The sequence below is a fragment of the Thamnophis sirtalis genome, unplaced genomic scaffold (assembly GCF_051295495.1).
Source record: "Thamnophis sirtalis isolate CommonGarterSnake01/CBP01778 unplaced genomic scaffold, rThaSir2_p1.2 scaffold_7, whole genome shotgun sequence".
NCBI classification, from domain to species: Eukaryota; Metazoa; Chordata; class Lepidosauria; order Squamata; family Natricidae; genus Thamnophis; species Thamnophis sirtalis.
In genome coordinates this window covers 44,024,101-44,048,294 of record NW_028261387.1, presented here as the reverse complement: position 1 = coordinate 44,048,294, position 24,194 = coordinate 44,024,101, and the positions used below count along the sequence as shown (strand labels likewise).

The 24,194-nt window shown below is 39.6% G+C and overlaps 1 protein-coding gene across 5 annotated transcripts in view; it reads right to left on the bottom strand.

The window, feature by feature from the left end:
- EPS8L3 (EPS8 signaling adaptor L3) overlaps positions 1 to 22,841 on the bottom strand; it is a 30,686-nt gene extending 7,845 nt beyond the window's left edge. For 2 of the 5 annotated variants that reach the window (XM_014064549.2, XM_014064548.2), the window contains exons 1-16: positions 22,672 to 22,841; positions 21,681 to 21,764; positions 20,486 to 20,550; positions 18,075 to 18,139; positions 14,967 to 15,125; positions 14,533 to 14,682; positions 13,454 to 13,530; positions 13,223 to 13,338; positions 10,930 to 11,024; positions 9,712 to 9,835; positions 9,421 to 9,488; positions 6,039 to 6,113; positions 3,722 to 3,870; positions 3,256 to 3,358; positions 2,540 to 2,571; positions 1,544 to 1,637 (exon numbers count right to left, since the gene is read on the bottom strand). In XM_014064549.2, the coding sequence (XP_013920024.2) occupies positions 1,544 to 1,637; positions 2,540 to 2,571; positions 3,256 to 3,358; positions 3,722 to 3,870; positions 6,039 to 6,113; positions 9,421 to 9,488; positions 9,712 to 9,835; positions 10,930 to 11,024; positions 13,223 to 13,338; positions 13,454 to 13,530; positions 14,533 to 14,682; positions 14,967 to 15,125; positions 18,075 to 18,139; positions 20,486 to 20,550; positions 21,681 to 21,721 (1,413 nt within the window). In that variant the 5' untranslated portion in view covers positions 21,722 to 21,764; positions 22,672 to 22,841. Of the gene's footprint in view, positions 1 to 1,543; positions 1,638 to 2,539; positions 2,572 to 3,255; positions 3,359 to 3,721; positions 3,871 to 6,038; positions 6,114 to 9,420; positions 9,489 to 9,711; positions 9,836 to 10,929; positions 11,025 to 13,222; positions 13,339 to 13,453; positions 13,531 to 14,532; positions 14,683 to 14,966; positions 15,126 to 18,074; positions 18,140 to 20,485; positions 20,551 to 21,680; positions 21,765 to 22,671 lie in introns of those variants that run through there. The other 3 variants (XM_014064552.2, XM_014064550.2, XM_014064551.2) reach the window with 3 other exon arrangements.
- Between the last annotated feature and the right edge of the window lie 1,353 nt (positions 22,842 to 24,194).

The following is a 24,194-nucleotide window of genomic DNA, read 5'->3' as shown; positions in this document are numbered from 1 at the left end:
GCTTATTAAAAATAAAAGTGTTCCAGGTTTAGCCTTGTGGAATGTAGGAAAAAACGAGCCCAGTACTGTTATTATTATTGTTGGGAAGTGTTGTTTAAGAATGCCAGGCACCATTTCTTGTTTTGGATTTTTTTAAATTACATGTTTTTATTGCGCTGTTGTTGCTGTGGGCTGCCGAGTTGAGTGATCGGGTATGTTTTCCAAATAAATACGTAAATAAAGATGAGTCCTGTGTCATTAGCACAAATTCAGAATGACTAGAGTGACTGCCAAGTTTCTTGATCCATGGCAATAAACGTTAAGAAAATGTTGTTATAGGGAAACTGTTGGGAAAAGGTTATAAATAAAAGTTTGAGGTTTGGGTAAAAGGCATCCTAAACTCTACAGAAGTCCACATGCTGTAACTTAAAGTTACAGGTTTGAAAACCATTAGTCTACTACACTGTTCCTTTCAGGTTCTAGCTCAGTGGTGGGATTCAATGTTTTTTACTACTGGTTCTGTGGGTGTGGCGTGGTGTGCGTGGTGTGCGTGGCTTGGTGGGCATGGCAAGGGAAGGTTACTGCAAAATCCCCATTTCCTCCCGATCAGCTGGGACTCGGGAGGCAGAGAATAGATGGGGCGGGGCCAGCCAGAGATGGTATTTACCGGTTCTCTGAACTACTCAAAATTTCCACTACCGGTTCTCCAGAACTGGTCAGAACCTGCTGAATACCATACCTCTGATCTAGCTCAAGAGCCTGTGATAATCATTTGCAGCACTGCTGACTTCTAGACAAAGATGGCTATTCCAGTCTTCAGTTCTGATTTTATTTAATGATGTGAAATAGTTAGAGGTACTATTTTCTATTAAGAATTATTATTAGAATTATCTTCTCCTTTTTGGTACTTTTTTTGTCTTTTATACTGCTTAGAACAGTGATGCGGACCTTTTCAGCACTGAATGCCTAAACTGGAACGTGCGTGCATGGACATGCATGTGTGTGCACCAGAGCACCAAGGCCCCAAAAACCAGTTGGCCAGCGCACACATGCCTGTTTTTTGGCCAGTTTTGGCTGGGTTTTGGTCTGTTTTCAGGCCATTTTCTAGGCTGTTTTTGGGCTCAAAAACGGCCTGAAAAACGGCCTGGAAAACAACCCCAAAATGCCCCCAAACAGTCTGTTTTTGGGGCATTTTTCAGGCTGTTTTCAGGCCACTTTCCGGTGCTCCAGCACCCACGAAGACCAGCTGGCCAGCATGCATGTGCACGCTGAAAACCAGAAGAACAGCTGGCGATGGCGCACTTGCCCACAGAGAGGGTTCTGCGTGCCACCTCTGGCATGCATGCCATAGGCTTGCCATAATAGGCTTAGAACTAAATACTTTGGTATAATTTGCTCCCTTTCCTAGTCATGATTGGGCTGCAGTTGCTTTGATGGTGTTTATGTAAAGAAGCAAAATAGCTTTTGATCCCATACAGCAGCTTTGGTGGTGAAGAACAATGTACTTGCCAAGAGACAAGCACTTACTTGCCTATCTACTAAAGGAACAGATTTTCAGTCTTACCTCTAATAGGTCTCCTTTTCTTACAGTGAGCTCTTGGGAATTCCGTGCATGGAAATCACTTATGACTTGCATCAGTTGGGGAGCATGGGAAGCCCTGAAAAGAAAATGAATCTGCTCTTGAGAAAGTCTGGGAGATGTTCTTCCTTCTTCCTTATTTATGTAAAAGACTCCCTTGAAGAGAGTTTGCCTCCTTGTCTCTACATGGCCACATCCCTTGTGATGCAATGATTCTACTAGGTTGTGCAAATGTGAGCAAAACACCTCAGCTGGGGTGAGCCTTTACAGGAATTGAATAACGGGACTCCCACTTCCCAAAGTTAACACACCTGGCAGCTGAGAATATTATGGAGCTCTTATGCACTAAAGCAGCTCTAGCAATAGGGTCCCGATACTTAGGCTCCTATTTCTTCCTTTAGTCCTGATTTATGCCAATTTCAGACAAGTAATCATATTAATTTGTTGTAGCAAAAGCCACAACATGGCATGTCAAAGATGAACACACTGATAAGTATGTTAAAGAAAATTTTTGAAAGATAATTTCAATTAAATTCAGAAGTATTGTATCTTGTTCTGTTTTTGTGGTATTTTTGTACTGTGGAATTTTTGCACTGATTTTTGTTCTTAAATATTTAAAACAATTGTAAACCACCCAGGGTTGCTGGGAGATGAGTAACATATATATTTAATTTATTATTATTGGTCAGACAATCTCCTCTTCCCCTCCTCCCCCACCTCTTCCTCCTCCCACCTCCTCCTCCCCGAATACTTTTGTCAGAATTTTAGTAAACGTAAAGGTTCCCCTCGCACATATGTGCTAATCGTTCCTGACTCTAGGGGGTAGTGCTCTCCGTTTCTAAGCTGAAGAGCCAGCGCTATCCGAAGACGTCTCCATGGTCATGTTAAGAGTCAAAATAATTTCTATGTGGTCACATATGTCATTTTCATTCCAGGAATATTTCCTGTATATCCACTAAAAAGTCTGGTAAGAGAACATACCCATCTGAAGAATTATTCTGGGTTCCATTTGCCTACAAGAAAATAATACAGCTTACTTTAAGTGAAATTAATCATAAGTACATATTTAAACAATGTTTTAATAAATGAATGGCTTCAAACATATGCAAAGACAATAGTCGTGATATTTGCTTACATATTTGAACTACATAGGAATCCGCTGTATTGGTAGTAGCAATAAAATTTTATCTGCTGGAGAATTGCATTGTTAGCAATGCATTTGTATGTGATAGCAGACTTTGCATTTTGACGGTATAGTAAACTTTTTCTTTGCAATTGCTAATTGACCTACTGATTTGCAAATTATGGCAGCCTGGTTCTCTCCAAATATGTTGGAGTTCAGCTCCCATAAGGCCTAGACAGCAATACTTGTGCTGCATCCATAAGTATCCATCCCAAGATACTGGGAGTTGCAGATCTCCTTATCTGTAGGCACCAAGTACAGAACAACTTTAACTGTACAGATGGGCAGAAATATAATGATCATTTGCTACATGAGTATTGCCATGAGAATTAACATTGACCTTGAACAATATACGAAACTGTAAAAAATTGGGCTATTTGTGATGAATTTGTGCTGACCTTGTATAGAGCATTTTGTATTTTGCTTCAGGAGCTCATGGCCAGCACGTGATCCCCATAACGTGACTGTCTATTACTTCTGCTCTGTCTGTGATTGCCTGCCATTCAGGACTTACCTGAGCCATATCGTTGGATCTCCAAGTAGACCTGGGAGGTATCCATCCATCTGAAAATGTGGGTATATAGGGAGGGAAGGACTGTCCGTTTGGAAATTCTTCCCTGTGAGTAAGAAGACAACTTATTGAGTAATAGAAATGTGGATCAAACTACAGTAGAGCCAGATCATCAAGGTGTTTCCTTCAGAATTTGTGTTACAAATCCACTTGAATGACAGGGTTACTGAAAATTATACAGTGAACAAAATGAAAGCTTAGCAGGGATTAACAGGGATAATTTCAATGAAGAAGAATCCTGCTAGATTTGACTCAAAGTCCGTGTTGGTATCTTGGGCAGTGGCTTTGCATGATGCCAATGGAATGGCTCTAGCTATAGTACATTATACAATGGCTGGTACCCTCGTTTGACCTAGTTTCTTATCACATTATAGGAGAAAAGTATCGCATAGGGCTTGACAAGTCTTACCTAGTTTGATTCCAAGCAGTTCCCAAATTCTTCCAAATAATCTGCTCATCATGTTTCAAGGAGCGCCTGAGCAAGTTAATAGCTTCAGTTGTCAGCAAAGGTAAGACTATGGTAGAGGCCAGGTTCATCCTGGGACACCTGGATAAAATCTGAGGAGTGAGAATACATGTTATTCAGGGAATGCAACATGGCTATTCATCAAGCCTTCGGGGAACAGGAAGGCTTCCAAGTGAAGTCACGGGTTTATTGTTGCACTTTCTTATGACCCAGGTTTTGATTCATTGAATGCTTCCAAATAGAGCTAAAGTTCTTATTGCTTAACGTTCAGAAAGCACATTATAGCTATGCATTTTTCTGTATATTGGAATTTTGTTTAGGAAAGAAAAAAAAGGCTAAGAAATGCAGTATGGTTAGAAATGGAGCATGAAGTTATCTGGATTATTTCTGTATTCCATGAATGAGGTGTTCTGACCTAGGCTTCACAAAATCACGAAGCAGACTCCTTGTCCCTTTTTATTAAGCTAATGTGAATTCCTCTCATTCACATCCAGCAAAGTCCTAGCAAACAGTCTTTCAAGTTTGAATTTACAACCACAGATCTTATTAGGCTTGTAGAGCTGCCAGGCCAATATCTTCACAACACTGTACAAGAAAATAATTGGCAAGGTGTCTCTGAGAGTCAGGAACAAATCTACACACTAATGAAATGAACAAATCGTCTCCTGCAAACTCCACTCCCCTTTCGCTCCTCTTTATTCCCTATGGGAGGGGACATTCACTGTCCACCTGTCCCTTTACTCCAGGGTCAGTCCTTGTTCCTTAACTGTTCCCTTCTCCTGATAGCTCTGTGCATGCGCACATCGGGAACAGGCTCCAGCTGTTCTTCTGTCCTACTGATCTCCGACTCCAAAGGCAGCTGGTAACTGTTGGACGGCCTTGGCCTCATCTCTATCCCTCATGCAGAGCACTAGCCAGAGCCTTCCCCAGACTCCAGGACTGGCCCATGTTCCTCTTACTCCTCATTGTCTGAGTCTGCTACCAGCTCCACTGGGCACTGATCCACACCCTCCCTGGAACCATCTACATAGACATGTTAAAGTGATTTCCACTTGTGTCGTTTTTTGTCCTTAGAGCAGTGGTGTCAAACTCAAGGCCCATGGGCCAGATACAGCTCACGGAATGCTTAGAGCTGGCCTGCGGGACCACCCTGGATACAACAAAGGACTGGCCTGCGGTGCCTCTGCCAACAAAAATGGAGCTGGGTTGTGGTGTCCCAGTGCCCTGGGACCTCAAGGGCTGGGCGCTTGCCTACTGCTAACTAACTCTGGACAGCCTGTGCCACTGTCTGAGGGTCATCCATATGGCCTGAAAGGGATGGCGAGGCTCCTCTGGATGACAAGGGTTTGCCCCTCTCCCTGGTCTCACCTTCCTCCACTGGAGACAATGGATCCCCCCCCCAGCCCTCCCCAGGACACCACAGGTGCCCCTGACATGAATGGCGTCGAACTGGCCATGCCCACCCCAGACATGCCCATCTGGCCCCCAGAGGTCAAACACAACTCTGATGCAGCCCTCAATGAAATCAAGTTTGACACCGCTTCTTTAGAGATTTCTAATGTGTCAGGAAATTTCTTCTCATCTGGCCTTTGATAATAGCTGCTTCCCATTTGTCATCTGTAGAAAATGAGGTATAAACAATGCTGGGAAATATGTAGGACACCTGCATTTTGATCCTGAATATTAGAAAATGTTATTGCTAGAGCACCCTAACCTATCAGAATTCTGGGATGCCTAATTGATTTTTTTTGGGGGGGGGGTGTCTCTCTCTCATGTGCATACTATATGCACAAAGATGGAAAAGCACAGAAGTACCCACAATGAAGGAGTTGACTGTGAAGATGGTACAACTTGCAGAAATGACAAAATTGAATTGTTTGATTAATAACATAGGCAGTAACTATGTTTACAAAAGATTGAAAACTTTTAATGGACTTTACAGTTCCTTTTATGAAAGGAACTATATTATGGAATACTAAAGTGGGGAAGTGGTAAAAATTTGTTTGTTTGCAATTGCTGCAAAGAATGAAAGCTGCTTCTTAAATTTTCCCTTTTCTTCTTCTTTTCTTTATCTTTACTGTTCCTAGCACTTTCTTTTATTTTTTTCTACTTTCCTTTTTTATATTTTTCTTGTTTATCTTTTACGGATGTAAAAACTTTCAATAAAACTATATAAGAAAGTACTGCTCTCTATTTACAAATGAATCTTTTTTTTAAAAAAAAAGACAGTCATTAGAAACCTCTGGACTTCTGTACTCACAGTTCTTAGAGTAGAGAAGATGAGGTTGATTAATTCAGGAGCACTTGGCTGTTGTATTGTTTGGTCAAGATTCCCCTGCAAAAAACAAGCACAGTCCCATAATTATTATTTCTATTTTGAAAAACCAATTCACAGATTGAAGAAGGAAGGAAGTAAACCATTAACAAGACATCAGGTTATGGGGTTATTTTTGTACTTTAAGATAGTGTTGATTCCTAACAACTTGCTGCAATTTTTTGGGCAAAAGTTTGGAAGTGGTTTGCCATCATCCTCTTCCTTGAGGGTTTGGGGGGGGAGAGAAAGAGAAAAAGAGGGGTGGGGGGCAAGATGATAGGTGAATGGATGATTAATTTATTTATGAATTCTAAGGCAGGACTAGAATTCATGGTCTTCCAGTTTCTACTTTTAATGCCTGAATGACTACACCACTTGAATACTGCTCATATTAGGTGAACTTAAATAAAGGATGGCACTAAGTCAACTTTCCAAAACTTGATGCTTTCCAAGTGGCTATATAGGCCGGGAATGCTGGGAACCTTGATGCCAGCCATTAGGAGTGTGCAAGAATGGGAAAGGGGGTGGGCTAAGTTTGATTAGAATCTGGGCAAGGAATCTACAATGACCTGCTATGGTATTGGTAAAGACTTTGACCCTCTAATAATCCTATTGAACTTGCTTATTCAGCTAATACTTAGTTCCTTTCTCAAAGAAAAACATGCAAGGGGGATTAAGGATTAAACTGGGCGTGGGAAACATATTTTCTACTGATACTTGGCTCTGGCCAGGACTCTGATTCTTCTAAAGAAAGAAGGCAGGCCTTATCTTGGTCCTTGGCTGGAGAGTGAACTAGTCACATATTGTACTGTGTCATCACATATTTTGGCTTAACACTGCATTTCCCCACATTTTTCCCCATCTGTAGTCCTCCCCCAACCTTGTTTTTGTCCTATCAACTGCCCCTATCTAGGTCCCATTACTGACTACAGACAAGGGACAGTAACCAATGCATTTTCTGGCATATACTGTATAAGACAGAATTACAGTAGACCAGCCCATATGGTGTCACCCCATTATGCATGGTCTCTTTAAAATATCCTGGGGTACCCAGGAGAATCACATAATCCTTAGTTGGGAACTGTGGTTTCACAAATGGTATGGACATAGCTTATAAATCAATGTTTGTTGTGTACTTGGGTAAACACAACAAATTATGATACATTTAACAAGCCATCAGAAGCAAAACAAAATGGGTAACATATGTGAAACTCCAGCTAGTGAGTAACTACTGAGAACTTGTTCTCCTTTCCCCATCATCAATAACACAATTTCAATTATTAGTTGGGAAGGGATGTTGGATATTGGTCCAGGGAGCCAAGAGCCCCTGGGGACTACTTCTTTACTCTCTTTCTAGCAAGGCCCTCAGCAAAGAAAAATGAACTTCCCCCTCACTAGAAGACAAAGCTGTTTTCAAGTGCTGTTCATCTTGGTTCATTTTTCAGCTCTTTTTCCTCCACTCCCCTTTCTTTATAGGAACTGCTCAGGAAGCTCAGTTAACACAAGGATTAGGCTTAAACAGCATATTAACCCATAATTAACTGCACAATGACTATCAAATTAATTTTATTTCTTGCTCAACACACTGAACTGTTAATAAAACATACCAGCTAGATTTGGACAATGAACTAAAACAATCTCAGGTTAGTCTAGTGTATGACACAGATCTAACCATAGTATTGATACCAGTAATTCTTTTTCTCCTTCCATTTTTTTTAGCAGTAGAAACATAATACTATACAGATTAACAAAGAAAGGGGAAAATCTTAATCCTATCACTTTGTTTCGTTTCTCGGGACCAGATTCCTGCATCCAGCCACTTTAGCTGTCTATAAGAAAAAAAGAAACAGGTAGAATGGAGTAATTCAGATGTGAACAATCAAAATAGGAAAGAATATTGATGCCCCAACTTTGCGGAAGAACACAACTGTGGTAGTTATGAAAAGAAGAAATAGAAAAAAATGACAGGAGATAAAGATCAGATCACATTTAGGCTCTTTAGATCAAACTAAAGAAGGTTTTAAAAAACCACCAGAAAATTAATTTAATTAGTGGCTTTTTACAATAGATAAGTGACAGGGGGATTGATCTGTTTATGGATCATATGAAAGGTTGAAAGATAATGTTTAGGAGCCTTTAAGGTAAAGGTAAAAGTTCCCCTTGGACATATGTGCTAGTAGTTCTTGACTCTAGGGGGCAATGCTCATCTCCATTTCAAAGCCGAAGAGCCAGCACTGTCCGAAGACGTCTCCGTGGTCATGTGGCTGACATGATTAAATGCCAAAGCTGCATGGAATGCTATTGCCTTCCCACCAAAGATGGTTCCTATTTTTTGTACTTGCATTTTTACATGCTTATGAACTGCTAGGTTGGCAGAAGCTGGGACAAGTAACCAGAACTCACTCCGTTACGTGGTGCTAGTTCGAACCGCTGAACTGCCGACCTTTCTGATCGACAAGCTCAACGTCTTAGCCATTGTGCCACCGCATCCCTTTTTTAGGAGCCTTTACTCTTTCCCAAAATGATCCCAATCCAGATTGTTTCAGTTGTTTTCACTGGGGAATAATTCTAGCAATGCACATTGGGAGATGAGGAAAGGTTCTGTTCCAAATTACAGAGTACCAGTCAGAGGTGAGTTTCAAATCCTGGCGCTACTGGTTCACTCATGATCATGCGCGTGCTCGTTCACACATGACATTTCTGTGCATGTGCACAAATATCTGGGCGGGTGGGCAGAGCCTCCTGCTGCCACCACTATTGGTTTGGCCAATCTGGGTCAAACCGGGAGCAACCCACCTCTGGTACCTGTCTGGACTATTTTCCCCAGCCTGTTTATCAGATCTATTCAAGTTTGCAAGCATAGCTTTCCAATAAAGTATAGCCTTTATTTGGCCCTTCGATAAAGTCAGATTTGTATCATTTGTGCATCATGCTTGAAAGCATAAATGTGCATAGAATTTTAATTGTGATTTAATTGAGGCTTTCTTTGGGAAACAATTCTCATCTAAAAAGCTGAATTAAATACCAACAAGCACACACAATACAGTTGTATGATTACATCTGGTGAATATGTAGGTACATTTACAATCCTCCTCTAGTTTCCTAATTTCTTATTTGACTACCATAATTTTTCAGTTGCTTAAAATATTCCTACAGTAATTCCACAGTGGCAATAAACAGCTACAACGAAAGAGAATGGAGCTCTTTGTGCTGTTGCCCTAGATATTTCCTGTTGCGGAATTTATGAAGAGTTCTTTTCATAAGAAATGTAGCCAACTGTATTGGCAATAGAGAAATTTCTGCAAGGTCAAACAAGTTGCAAACCTACCAACAAATTGAAACTGTACTTGATCTTCTGGAAGCAGTCTCCAAACTCAGATTCCGAGGGCAATGCTGCTGAACCAGAGAAAAAACATTAGCAAACTAATCCAGAAGATAAAAGAATACTCTGAAATGAGACAGTTTCTTAAGGCAGTTCAGTTCAGAGACTTGAGTCAAAAAAAGTTTGGATTAGAATCAGTTTATGTCTGTTCCCCCCCGCCCCGCCTCTATTTTCCACGAGACTGTGGAAATTTAGAAATGTGCAATTGCCTCATTGCTGCTGCTTTGGCGGTGTTACCTTGATTGTTATCATTTTCCTTCCCTTTTTTCTTTTTCTTTTTCTTCTTGTCATTCACAGTGCCGTTCTTTTGTACTTTTCCTGCGAATGATTCTATATCACTCAGAACATGGTTCAGGATCTCCTGCTCGCAACAGAGGAACAAGAATTCAAATCCAATACTGTATTATTGAAAACTACTAACAGTGTACATTTTTCTTGCCATTCAGAGATTTCAGCATTTTGGTCATGCTATCAATTTGATGATGGTTTAATTTTTTAAATCAAATTTTTATTGTCTTTTCTATCTATAACAACTTACAATCATCACATTAACATTGTTGTGTCCTCATACCTGCATATATCAATCTTATATTGCTTTTTTATTTATATACATTCATTTACAGTTCTATACACTTCTCTATTGTTTCTTGGCTACATTTATTTCTGTTGTGCAACCATTTATACCAATTATCCCAAATTTAATAGTATTCAGGCTCTTCTTTATCCTTTAATCTTAATGTTAACTTGTCCATTTCTGCGCAATCTAGAATTTTCTGAATCACTAATTCATCTGGGGGAATATTAATCTGTTTCCAACATTGGGCAAATGTTATTCTGGCTGTAGTAAACAGATGTATTGATAATGATTTAATTTACTTCACTTGGTTCCTTGTCTAGATCTGGGGGAAAAACACTAATCAAGAAGTGAAATTAATTAGCTATACAGAGACATCTTCTCTCATTTAAATGTTATTGATCTCCATACCAAGGTATCTCTTATTATGGCTTGTAACCCTGGCTTCTAGCTAAATATCTTCCTTTACTATAGTTCTTGACTATCTTTCCAGACAATTTCTAGAATCTCTTGTCACACTTTTTAAAGAAGGGGTGCTTCATGTTTATAACCTCTGTTCATAAAAATATTTAAATTCAGACTTCATACCACCAACAACAGTTCCTATACTCAAACAGGAGATTTCCAATTGGGGTTGAACTAAAAATCATATACTCTCCAGACAATATGATTAACCTAAGCAGTTGGGCATTTGTAATCCCAAATAAATGAGGATATATCTCATCTTATACACCATCCAAACTATGCAGTTTTCTTGCCCTACCTGTTTAGATAACAATATCCAGTTCTTCAGTTCCTACCCTCTAGAGACATGACAGGGAAATATGCTTTAGTGTGGGGCCAGCAGAGAGATGGTATCCAAGAAAGGATGGAGTACTTACAATTTCTATATGTTTATCTTGTGACATCGAGGAGAGTTTAGGATCTTCTTGATGTGTTTCATATTTCTGCTGCCTGTCAAATTGCTGTTCAGCTTCTATAATATTCAATAATCAATGTGTCTACAGTGTGTCAATAATGCCCCAGCTAGCTGATTTTCCATTTCAATTCCTTGCCCCAAATATGTGCACCCCAGTTGCTTCTAAAAAGGATACCAGGGGGGAAAAGAGGTAGCTGTTATCACATAATGAATGGCTATAATTTAACCCTGGAAGTCTTATAATAAAGGTAAAGGTTCCCCTCACAGATATGTGCTAGTCATGTCCAACACTAGGGAGTGATGTTCATCTCTGTTTCAAAGCCAAAGAACCAGCGTTTGTCCAAAGATGTCTCCATCAGTGACATGCAGTGAGGTTTATGGCTGGTGAGGCACTGACACAGGGGTTTCAAATTTTTTTAGACTTGTGGACTTCAACTCCCAGAATTCCACAGCCCGGCATGCTCAGTTCCGATTTAAAGTGACAGCATTTTTTCTCCTTTGCGAAATAAGTTTTCCTTCATTCTTTTTCTTCTGCCTCCCCCTTCCTTCCTCCCTCTCCCTCCCTCCTCCCTCTCTCAAACAGACACACGCACACAGAGAAGTTGGATCTCTCCCTCACTCACTCTCTCTCAAACAAACACAAACACAGAAGTTGGATTGGATATATTTTCCAATGGCTTGAAAGCAGCTCCTCTGCCATACCCCCCCATTCCCCTGCTGCCTTCCGATCCGAACCTTTGATTGCAGGTGGAGCCATGTTGCCTTTTCAAACTTGTAATCAGTGAAGCTGGGCTTATATACTTTTATCCAGCTGTGTGTGTGTGTGTGTGTGTGTGTGTGTGTGTGTTTGAAAAGGCAACGTGGCTCTGCATGCAATCAAACTTTCTGAATTCCTCCCCCTCCCCACACACACAACTTTTCCAGCTTTTTTAGAGAGGATTTCAACTCTGATTTTGCCTGCCATCATGAAAAAAATGTAAAAGGAAAAAGGCATGAGCTCTGAGGTCAGACTGAGCTAGCTGCCCCCAGAGCCTCTAAAAAGCCTCTAAAAATGCCCTCTACAGGAGGCAGGAGAACCCTGTGCCTCATCTACATAAGAATTTTTTTGGCTTTTAACCCTTGCTTAGCACTGCTCAAGTGATCATAAAGTCAGACTAAATGAGGCACCTCATTCTCCTGCTGTCCCCTGTAGAGGCACTTTTTAGAGGCTTTTTTACACAGTTAAGCACTAAGCAGAGTCATCCACTGTGACTCTGGCAGCAACTAGCTCAGCCTTTTTCCTTTTACATTTTTTTTCTTTTCATGATGACAGTGGTGGGCCCTACCTCCCCTGCCTCCCCTGACTGCATGTCCCTGGTCTCCATGGTCATGACTAAATGCCGAAGGCACACAGAATGCTGTTACCTTTCCACCAAAGGTGGTTCCTATTTTTCTACTTGCATTTTTACATGCTTTTGAACTGCTAGGTTGGCAGAAGCTGGGACAAGTAACTGGAGCTCACTTTGTTATGTATCACTAGGGATTCAAACCACTGAATTGCCGACCTTTCCGATTGACAAGCTCAACGTCTTAGCCACTGAGCCACCACATTCCTCTGTTATAAAAGAAGCTGTGAAAATCCATTCCAAGTCATTGTTACTAAATCTTGGCTTCTAGATCCTAGGCTCAATCTAGAAACATACCCGGATTGCACTCTTGATTGTTTTTTATCTAAATTTTCATTCTCTGACTTGCTTTTTTGACTGGATAGAAGCATCTTTCTCTGCATTAAGCTTGAATCTGATTGTTCTTATCTTACCCATAACTGACAATGGATTTCAGCAGGTTCCCTGGTGTTTTTTTTTTAAAGGAAACACATTACCGGAAGCTATCAATTTACTGATGACACTAAAGCTGATCTTTCCAAAACATTTATCCCAATAATTCCATGTATAAATTGAAAAGCAGTGGGAGATAAAGTAGAATATTGAGGAAAACTACAAGCAAATGGCCTATTGCTGAGCAAGAGTTCCTAAACTTGAAGCACTAGACTACAGTTCTACTGTATTCACCATTCAGAGCATCCAAAATTGGAAACAGTCCAAGAATAATTCAAACCTATCCCATATAAATAATCTAATTCTGTCGTTTGGTCATATTTCCATGTGCTGTACATTAACACAATAGACACTCCCCCCCTCCATCTGTTACTTTATTTAGCATGCATACCTTCCATTAGTAGGCAACATTCCAGCAAAAAGGAATTATACAGTTACCATTGAATTCTGTGTAGTGTGGCTCCATGTCCCAAGGTGAATCGTGAGGAATTGGTATGGTCTTGCCAATGTGAGATAGTCTGTTTCGCGGATTCAATATGTTCTCCAAGTTCACTCTAAATTATAATAATAAACCTACATCATCATCATCATTATCACCATCACTTGAGGTAATCAATAAATCATCTACAAATGAAACATAATATTGCAGATGTCCAACTTTCCTGTTACCTGAGCATATCATGATTTTGACGTTCAGTTTTCCATTCCCCAATAGCTTTCTGTATTTTGGTTTTCAGCAAGTCAGCCTAAAAGAAAGAAGAAGCAATTTTCAGATTTCTCTGGATTCAGACCTTCCAGCTTTAAACTGGAATGGCTGCTGTTATTGTCTGATACAAATTGATCTCCACCACTATGACTGTAAAAAGATACCAAGACTCTAGAAAAAGTGCAGAGAAGAGCAGCAAAGATGATTAGGGGACTGGAGGCTAAGACATATAAAGAAAGGTTGCTAGAATTGGGTATGTCTAGCTTAATGAAAGAACGGACTAAGGGTGACATGATAGCAGTGTTCCAATAACTAAAGGGGTTGCCACAAAGAAGAGGGAGTCAAGCTATTCTCCAAAGCACCTGAAAGCAGGATAAGAAGCAATGGATGGAAGCTAATCAATGGGAGAAGCAACATAGAACTAAGGATAAATTTCCTGACAGAACAATTAACCAGTGGAACAACTTGCCTTCAGAAGTTGTGGATGCTCCAACACTGGAAGCAACACTTTTAAGAAGAGATTGGATAACCATTTGTCTGAATGTTTTCCTACACCATTTCTTTCACAAAATGAGCAGAGAGTTGAACGAGAAGATCTCTAAGGTCTCTTCCAACTCTATTATTCTGTTATTCTGTACTATCCTATGACTGCAGAACATTTCCTTTTGCTAACCTTTTGATAATTATGTGGACTCATACCTGAGCAAATTATTTCCCACTCCTATAAGATAATCAGGAACTAATTTCTTTTTGCTAATCCTCTTATGTAAAACACTAGGAAGACAGCATGCAGTAGGATTTGGACTATAGAAGGTTCCCCACATGTTTATTAAAATCTGGCAATCGTGCTGCCAGAGAACAATTTCCTAACTCTCCTAGTGCCTTAGATCCAAATCAGATTTGCTAGGACTGCTATATTTTAAGCAAAGGTGTCAATTTCAGATAATATTGCATGTGACTATGGATTTCAGAGAAACCTGCAGTTTGTCTCTAGGCTACCTTCAAATCTGTCCCCTCCAAATTAAAGAGATGCTATAGTTACCCCAATCTGCTCGCATTGAAAGAGCAAGACACTAGTTTTCTGCTCGTTCATGTCTTTAACAGAAATGGCCAAGATGGAGTTGTAAACACAACGGTTAAGGATGGAGACCCAATCCTGGATATCTTCCAAGGGATAGCAGTCCAGCTGTTCCTGTAGGTAAAAAGAACCCAAACACACCAGATGTAGCAGAAAGGACCATGTTGCTGCCTTCCAGGTCCAAAGTTAAGGGCACAACTTTCTGTCCCAACAATCATGAGTATACAGTAGTTCTTTGCCATTCCTTGGCATTTTAAATGTCTTATTTAATAGCAGTATCATGGCTACTGTTCAGATATTTAGTCTGTCTCAGTTGTCCCAGGTACCCATCCCAGCTTGTAAGAAAATATGGCAATGCAAATTGGGTATGAAATAAAGTATACAGAAGCTCTGTTTACCTCAGACTCTATGTCCGTCAGCAACAATTTATTTTCCTTGATCTCCAAAAGCATGTCTTGGCCCCACACCTGGCTTTGGGCATCCATCATTTTGAGTCGCTCAATACAATTCTCTACATTGTTGATTTCTTTGCCATCAATAGTACAAGTCAAAAGGTGCTGTGGATCAAATATGGACTTTGGTCAGTGGTGTAATTCATTTTTTTACCGTGGGTGTGGCTTGGTGGGGATGGTGTGGCTTGGTGGGCGTGGCAGGGGAAGGATCTTGCTAAATCTCCATTCCCTCCCCACTCTGGGGCCAGCCAGAAGTGGCATTGGCTGGTTCTCTGAACTACTCAAAATTTCCGCTACCGCTTCTCCAGAACCTGTCAGAACCTGCTGAATTTCATCCCTGGTGTACATATAACTGTTGTGAAAGGATCAGTGTATAAGAGGCACTAGGAAGTACTGTAGGGAAGGGCCAACTATGCTGCATATAGAATATATGCTATTAACTTCAATTGGTTCAGTATAATAAACAGCAGCATTTTTCACATGATTAATTTATGGTGGGAATTTTGTTCAACCGAGGCAATATATAGCTCATTAAACTGTGTAGATAATCATTGATTACATAATTGTTTACAATGTACAAGTAATTTAGAGTTGTTATATTACTGTAAGAAAGAATGAAGAAAGATTAAACATTAAAGATAGGAAAATTAATATTCTATCTACAGGAAAACAGTTCTAAATTTATCTGATTAAAATTCAGGTGATCAGTTAAATATTAATCACCCAAAAGATATAGGCTTCTAGTGCTGAAATTCGGAATAACTTTCTGTCAGAAGAATAGGCCACAGTCTTTTGCAGATATTCAGACAAATGTGTACCAGGAGAAGTGAGTTGCCACCTGTGGCTGTATATATGCAACATGCTTAGCCAGGCTAATTACAGTAGCTGCATTCATCCAACATAAAGCTCAAACGGGGGTGGGGGTGGGCTTGATTGAATAGCATGGTGTGAAAACCAAGGCTGTTTGTGTCAACCCTGAAAATGACCTGACTAGAGCCATATTGGAGCTTCAATGTTGCCACACTGGAGCTGAGGGAAAGGGATTAGAGATAGAGGGAGTTGTGTAGCCAAAATAAAACACTTTCTCTTGAGAATCAAGGACCTTCTCACATCTGGACCATGGAAGGAGGAGTGAGGTCACTGGACAAATAGACAGCGTTTTGATTGGACCATGTAACTGATTGTTTGGGGTTGTTGGAAAACATTTTCTTTTAATTAGGTGAAAACTGCAGGAACTTTCAGAGTTGGTTTTCACCAGATATGTGCCAATATATTTCCAGTAAAGCTATTCTTTGAAGAATTCACCTGCCTCAGAGTTTTGCCTGGGACTATTACTTGAAACCCTGACAGTTTGGTTAATTGGGGATTCCCTACATTATACAAAAAAACAACAACAACAGAATAGTTCAGTCATCAAATTAATCATGTTGTATGGATACAGCCAATAATAGGCGTTGCCCTAATTTATTTTCATTCATCTGGATGTTGGAAGGCAATCTCTGAGTACAAGTAATCCTCCACTTCCAACTATCATATTTTTCAGAGTATAAGATGCACCCTTTCCCTCCCTAAAAGAGCGTGGAAATGTTGGTGCGACTTACACCAAATACAGCCATTTTTGGCCTCCCAAATCCATGCCCCCGCATCCCATTTTTGCGAAAAATGGGCAAAAAATGGGACATTTTCCACAAAAACTGAGACATTTTTACCTTCTCCCAGTCCTCAGAAGCACTCTGCAGGCTTCAGCAGGGCTGGGGGAAGGCAAAAATGCCCCCCTTTTTGTGAAAAGCCTGCAGAGTGCTCCTGGGGGCTGGGGAGGACAAAAACTGTTTTTTCTTACTTACCTCTTTGAAATCTTGGTGTGTCTTATACACCAGTGCGACTTATAGTCCAAAAATACAGTACTTGTTTAGTAACTGAAGTTATGATAGGACTCAAAAAAGTGACTTAGAGTCAGTTTTCACACATATCACAGTGTCCCTGCAGTCACATGATCACAATTTGACTGCTTGGTGATCACCATGTATTTACAAAAGTTGCAATGTCCTGGGGTGACATGATCACAATTCCCAACATTCCCAGGGGACTTCCAACAGGCAAAGTCAATGGTGAAAAATGGATTCACTTAACAACCACATGATTTAATTAACAACCATTGTGATTTGCTTAATGACTGTGGCCTAAAGATCATAAAATAGGGCCCAACTCACTTAATGACTGACTCATTTAGCAAAAGAAGTTTCTGTCTCAATTGGGGTTGTAAATTGAAGATTACCTGTATAATGAAGGTTGTAAATTTATTAATTCATGAATGAATAGTAAATTAAAAATGTAAAAGTTAAGGATGTTATTAATGCTGATTTTCTGTTTTTCCCCATTCTGTAAAATCATTTGAACGCCTTTAAGAGGTTAGGACCAGAGAACTGGTAAAGAAAAAATCATCCTGCACAGCATTATGGAATAAGACAAAATCTTGTCAATCATCATATTTAACTCTATGTGCAATGCAGGAAGTCCAGACTCAGAGCATTTTGAGCCAATGGCCAGGTAATTTCCTCTTCAGGACCATCAGCACAAAAGGACCCAAAATTATTTCATTGAGAAATGGATGAGGTTTACATAGAGCAGGGGTGTCAAACTTGATTTCATTGAGGGCTACATCAGGATTGTGTTTGACCTTGGGGTGGGGGTGGGGGGTGGCCAGGGTGGGCATGGCTACCTCAACATCACTCATGTTGGGGCCAATGGGCTCCTGAGTTCAGTTTTCACGGCCTCCTGCAACCCTCTGCCAGCAAAAATGGAGCTCAGGAGGATCTGCGTGCAGCCGTCCCGAGCTCCATTTTCACTGGCAGAGGCACTGCGGGCTGTTTCTTCACTGTTTCCAGGGCAGCCCCATGGGCCAGATCTAAGCACCCCGCAGGCCGGATCTGGTCCCCAGGCCTTAATTTTGACACCCCTGACGTAGAGCATATGTAACTGATAAGTGCCACTGATAACTTCTGCAACTGAGCAGAATGGCAGGGATCTTTCTGGGCTTCTAAAGGTTTTTCCTACCTCCACCCGATGCCGGAAGTCATACTCAGCCTTCATTATGGTGTTACTGTACTCTTTCCTTTGACCTGTGAGGGGGGGAAAAGGCAGAATTCAACTCCAGTTTTTGCTTTAAGTATATATTGGGATGGCAATTAGATCACAGTTTGTAGTGGGTACCACACAAATGATAACCCAAAACCTCAGAGAAAGTTTATGTCTGGAAGGCAGGTGAGGGCAGGAGTTGGCTCCACTGATCTTGGTTTCTCCAGGACTGCTTTACGTGCCAATTAGAGGGAATTAATAAGGGAAGGGGGGTGGTTTCTTTTTCAGAGAAGATAACAGAACGAAGGGAAGCCTCCACTTTTCTAAACTAGTTTATGCTAAGGAACAGCTGATATTCCTCTCTTCGATACAGAGTGAGAAAGTACATGGCACAGGGTCTGGTTACTTGATCGCCTATCTCCCATATTATTTTCCTGCCAGCTCTGATTTGACTAGGTTGGCATGCTTTGGGTACCTTTCACTAAACAATGTTATCTATTGGGAACTCAGAAGCACAGATTTTCTGGTGCAGCTCTATGGAGGGAGGTTTCCCCTGAGAGATTCAAATGCCCCCCTCCCCAATACTGGTGTTTCAAAGACTATTTTCCCAGACCTTTGTTGAGGATTGGCATCCCTCATCTTCCATTTCTTTGCCCCTATTTGGGTTTGCTTTCTCTGCCACATTTCTTTCTTCTTATTTTTGTGACATTTCCTTATTTTTAAATGTTTTAAACAATTTGTAAAGCATCCAGAATCAGATTTGGTAGTTGGGCAGCATAGCAACAATAATTTAAAAAGCAACACCTTGGCAAGTCATTAGATACACAGCTGGAATAGTAGACTGGACTTAAGCAGAACTAAAAGTCTGGGATAGCCACAGCATAAAAATAATGACAATGGATTATGCCCTTCATCCATGAAGCAACGTTGACAGACTTTATTTACAAAGGAGCATAAGTGGGCTTGGAATATTGCCCAGATGGCATCAGAGAGTTGAAGAAATAAAAAGGGCATTGGAAGAATATTTGACGGACAGTGAAGACGATGCACTGAAGCTAGCATACAATGGAGGGTTACCGAATACTGGATAGATAAAACTGGCCTACAAGAAAGATCAAATAAAGAATAGAAAAGAGTCAAGGCAAAGAATTATTAAAAATAACGGACAAAGCAGATAACAACCAGACCTGACAATGGCTAAGAGCAAGAAAGTTGAAGAAAGAGAGGGACTAATTCTGGCTGCACAAGCCCAGGCCTTAAGAAGATAAACATATAAAGACAGAATTGTGAAGGCAGCAACAGGGAGCAAATGCCTCCTCTGTAGAGAAGCTGAAGAAATAGTGAACCACCTAGTTAGCTGCTGCAAGAAGATCGCATAGACTGATTATAAACAACCAATGCCATGATCAAAGAGCAAAAATGAAGCACTGGAATATCTGCAAGAAATACCATTTGCCTACAAGCAAGAACTGGTGGGACCACAAAATAGATAAAATAATACAAAATGAAGAAGTGCTCTGGAACTTTTAGAATTCAAACAGATAAGTACCTGCCTCATAACACCCAAACTTAACAATTGTTCATAAAAAAATCTGGATAGTGGATGTTGCAGTACCTGGAGACAGCAGAAGAGAAGAGAAAAAACTGGAAAAAATCATGACATACAAAGATCTGTAAATAGAAATGGAACAATAGTGGCAAAAGAAAGCAAAGATAGTAATAGAAGCCTTGAGTACAATTCCAAAAATATCTGGGGAAAGACATGAATACCATCAGCAAATCACCACCAGTCAATTGCAAAAGGTAGCTTTCCTTGGAACAGCCTACAACCTGTGACAATACCTTTAATACATCAAACAATATCTGCCTATTCCAGGTCTTAGGGAAGGACTTGTTAGGTGGATAAAAATATCAGATCCAGTTTAAACATCTGGTTGACAGAGTGACAATCATCATGATCGTCATCAATCATCTTCATCATCTGGTTCCCTCTAGGCTATTTCTTGAAATTAAAAAAAAAATACTCCCACATAAGAAAGTAGACAATGTGCAGATGGTAGGGAAGGACTTGTTAGGTGGATAAACCTTGGTAGGGAAGGACTTGTTAGGTGGACGTCTTAGGGAAGGACTTGTTAGGTGGATAAAAATATCAGATCCAGTTTAAACATCTGGTTGACAGAGTGACAATCATCATGATCGTCATCAATCATCTTCATCATCTGGTTCCCTCTAGGCTATTTCTTGAAATAATACTCCCACATAAGAAAGTAGACAATGTGCAGATGGTAGCTGCAACTGCATTTATGCTCCTATGATTACAAAAAAATTTAGGTCGCTAGGATATGATTCCATTTGAATGATCTGTAAAGAGGAGAGCAGGCTATCCTTACGGTAAATGGCTTTGCCACTTGGCCTGGACATGCTGTTGGCTCTGCTGAAATCCGTTCCAGAATCACTGTGAAAAAAACAGAACAAAGATCCATTACATGGATTTAATTTTTTTTAAAGGTCAGTTATTCACTTATATTCCCTTATATCTCAGTTATTCCTCCCTCCCCTCTGCTACTATTGAATCAGGAATTTTAGTAAGTTACAATAATAAAAATTCATGATTCTGGACAAAATGAAATGATATGCTCTTTGAGATACAGTGTGAGCTAAATTTCACTTAAAATGTCTAGAATCCAAATCCAAAGACTTTTCACAAAGACTTTCTCAAATCCGTGTCTAGACTGGAGACTAGTTTGTTGTGGCAAATTCTCAATAAGATTGAAATATATAGGAATAAAGGTTTAAAATTTACATTAAACCATAACTTAAAAGAAAATGCCTATAAGATGAGATATCACTGGTATTTAACTCCAAATAAGTTGTCAAGAATGTATGAAGGCATTTTAAATGAATGTTGGAAATGTAAATGTAAAGAAGATCCAGTTTAAGAATTTAAAAGAGGCTTTTTATCATTTATGGTGGGTGGGTGATAAAACAAAGAAATATTGAAGTAGGATACATATTTTAATACAGAAATTTTTTAAAGAGAATATAAAGAGAAAACCAGAGACTTTGCTTTTGGGTTTAGTGGAAAGCGACCTAAGGGAAACCATTCAGAACTTTGATGTTATATATGTTGATGAAAGCAAGACTTCTTCATGCACAGAAATGGAAAATCACCTTGACCCCCACAATGGATGAATGGCTGCAAAAACTGATGGAGTTAGATGGCTAAATTGACCCTTTTGATCAAGGAAAAAAATACAAATACTTTTATTTTTACTTGGAAACCACTTCTGGACTTTATGCTTGAGGTGGAAAAGAAACTTTTGATTTTGGGTTTTACAGATTAGATAGACTTGTTGTTATAGAAATGACTAATTAATACAATTATGTAAAAAGTTGAGGTTTGAAGTGAATACCTTGTTCTAACTACACTAAAGGGAGCCAGAAATCAATGCCTTTTTCCCCCCTTTTCCTTTCCCTCATTTTCCCCTTCCCTATTTTCTCTACAATTTACTTTTGTATTTTTTTGTATGCTATATTATAAACTAATAAAAAGCAATTTAAAAACATTTAAATATGTAGACTTACTCGCTGTAAGCACCATTCCCATAGCTGAAGCGATCTTCCATTCTGAATTCAGATTTTTACAGTCTTGTTCACCAGCCAGAGTTTCTAGCAGAGATGGATAGCCATATAAATTGGATTAATAAATAAATATTCAAGACTTGCATTTCATAAATCATCTCTGCAATTGTGATTGAAGCATTATATTTCTTCTCAACATTCTAAATAGCCAGACCTTAGCTTAAATTTAACCATAACTCTAAAGAATAGCACTTTTGCAGGAAATTTGGTAGCATGGTCAATTCATCTGGCTTAGCCCTGATCATTAATCTGACTAGTAGCAGTTCCCATGCTTTCATGTTCCCAAATGTTTGGGCATACAGCCTGGATTTTAATTGGAGATGCCAGAGACTAATTCCAGGACTTCCTGTGTGCAAAACCTGCCATTCCTACCTAAAAGCTAAAAATCACAAGATAGTCATTCCCTTTAATAGGCAAAAAAAAACAAAAAAAAAAAAACACCAAGGAATTTGTTTTACATGCAGATAATTTTAAAGCCTTCTTCCTTGTATGTACTTTCTACTACTGGTGCAACTCTTTCCATGGTCATCAATATTATTACATTTTCCCTTTCTACCTGAGACCTTTCACCCTTCTTAAATTATTGTAAAAAATAAAATTATTGTAAGATAAAGATACCCTCCAGTTGTCTTTCTTGTCTGTGTTATGTAGAGACTTCTTGTAGGACTTTTAAACTGCTTTTAAAAAACTTTTATAAATTTCCTAATCTGGTCAAAAGACCTGGAATTCCCAGGAGGTCTTCCTTCCAATTACCGTACTAATTTAGGCAACCTGGCTTAACTAAGATTAGCCAAGAACCATTAAAGGTGATTGAAAAGACCAACATTCTTTGAGGCTGGGTTTGGCTCTACTTATGAATACGTGAACTTGAGAAATCAGTGCTATTTTCCATCAATCAGAGGGGAGGGGAGTAGGGTTTAATAAAGCAGCTTACCTTCTGAATTGTTGTGGTAACAGGTGGTTTGATAGAACAAACACAGGATTTCCCTCTGCTAAGCATAGAAGCAGGAAAAAGACCACAGAAAGAGTTGTGTCTGTCCCCGGAACATGGTTTCAACTTCAGACTTTGTCCCTCTGTTCAAAGGAGCATTAATACACAGAATAAAAGGAAGTATTCAGAGAGCGAGAGGGCAAATAGTAGGCATTAAAGTTTCAGTGCTGCATGACGCAGGAGTCACACCCCTGGTCTTTGGACTCTTCTCTGCACAGATAAATCATCCATCTCCTTGTGTGCTGAACCTACACCGGCTACTGGAGAGTGGCCTGGCTTAAAAAAAGAAGGTAAACATTTATACAAACTGACATAAAGTAAGAAAAAGAAAAGAAAAAAAGTCAAAGAGAAAGATAAAAGTACAAGAAAGGTTAAAATAGAAGAAAAATAGAAAAGAAAAATGATATGAAGAAGTAGCTTCCTATCTTCTTTGCAAGCAGTTATAAGTACAATGATAAATTTCCCTTTTACTCTATGATTACCACGTACTCTTTTCTTTCTATAATCCATCCTGCTTAATGACCAAGATCATAAATCATATGTTCATATTTTTCTGATTAATATAAAAAGTCTATAAGGGGTTTCCCATCAGCAATAAACATAAATATTGTTTGGTCTCTGCTTGAAGAGGACAATTCAATCATTTCACCAAGTTCCATCCTTTTTACCAACCATTTGTCCATTGTGGGTAATGTTGAATTTCCCCTTTTTGTGCATAAAAAAATCATGTTATGATGGACAGTTTTCTTGAGGCAGTGGGGTTTGTTAAGTTGGGTTGTGGGGTTAAGATGCTGTTCAATTGAATGTCTCCCTGAGCTCCTTTGATCTGATCCTTGGACTGATGTGGGAGTCTCCTGATTTATGGTTAACCATTACACCTGCAATGACTCGTTGGCTGACAACCATAAATCATTGTGAGCATATTGCAACCGCTTTGCAGGTCCTTTATTGATTGCTGTTGGGCTCAAACTATTAGCCTAAGTTATAAAGCAGCATATGGCTTGAACTCTAGCTACTTCTTATGAGTACATTGTCTATTAAGCATGCCAGGTCATGATAAACTGATGGCAAAAATTGTGTCTCCCCCCCCTCCCAAGGAGAATACTATGAAACTGGAACAATATTGAATACTTGAATCCTCCTAACTGCAGCACAAGCATGCACTGATAAATTTTTAAGTTAAGCACAGCTTTAAGCTTTCTTAACTGCGGGCTAAATATGAGATGTAGGCAATGTCATTGAGATGTGTCAAATAAAAACTTATCAGTGCATGCTTGTGCTGCAGTTAGGAGGATTCAAGTACTCAATAATGTTTCCCAGAGTTATCCAATCATTGTTATGTGAAAAATAATAGGTGTGAGGATAAGCTTTATATCTTTTTTGTGATGACTGGGTCATGCTGTATTCCACAACAGTAGAAGTACTTAAGGTTTTATTCTAAAGTGGTATAAAAATTAACATACCCA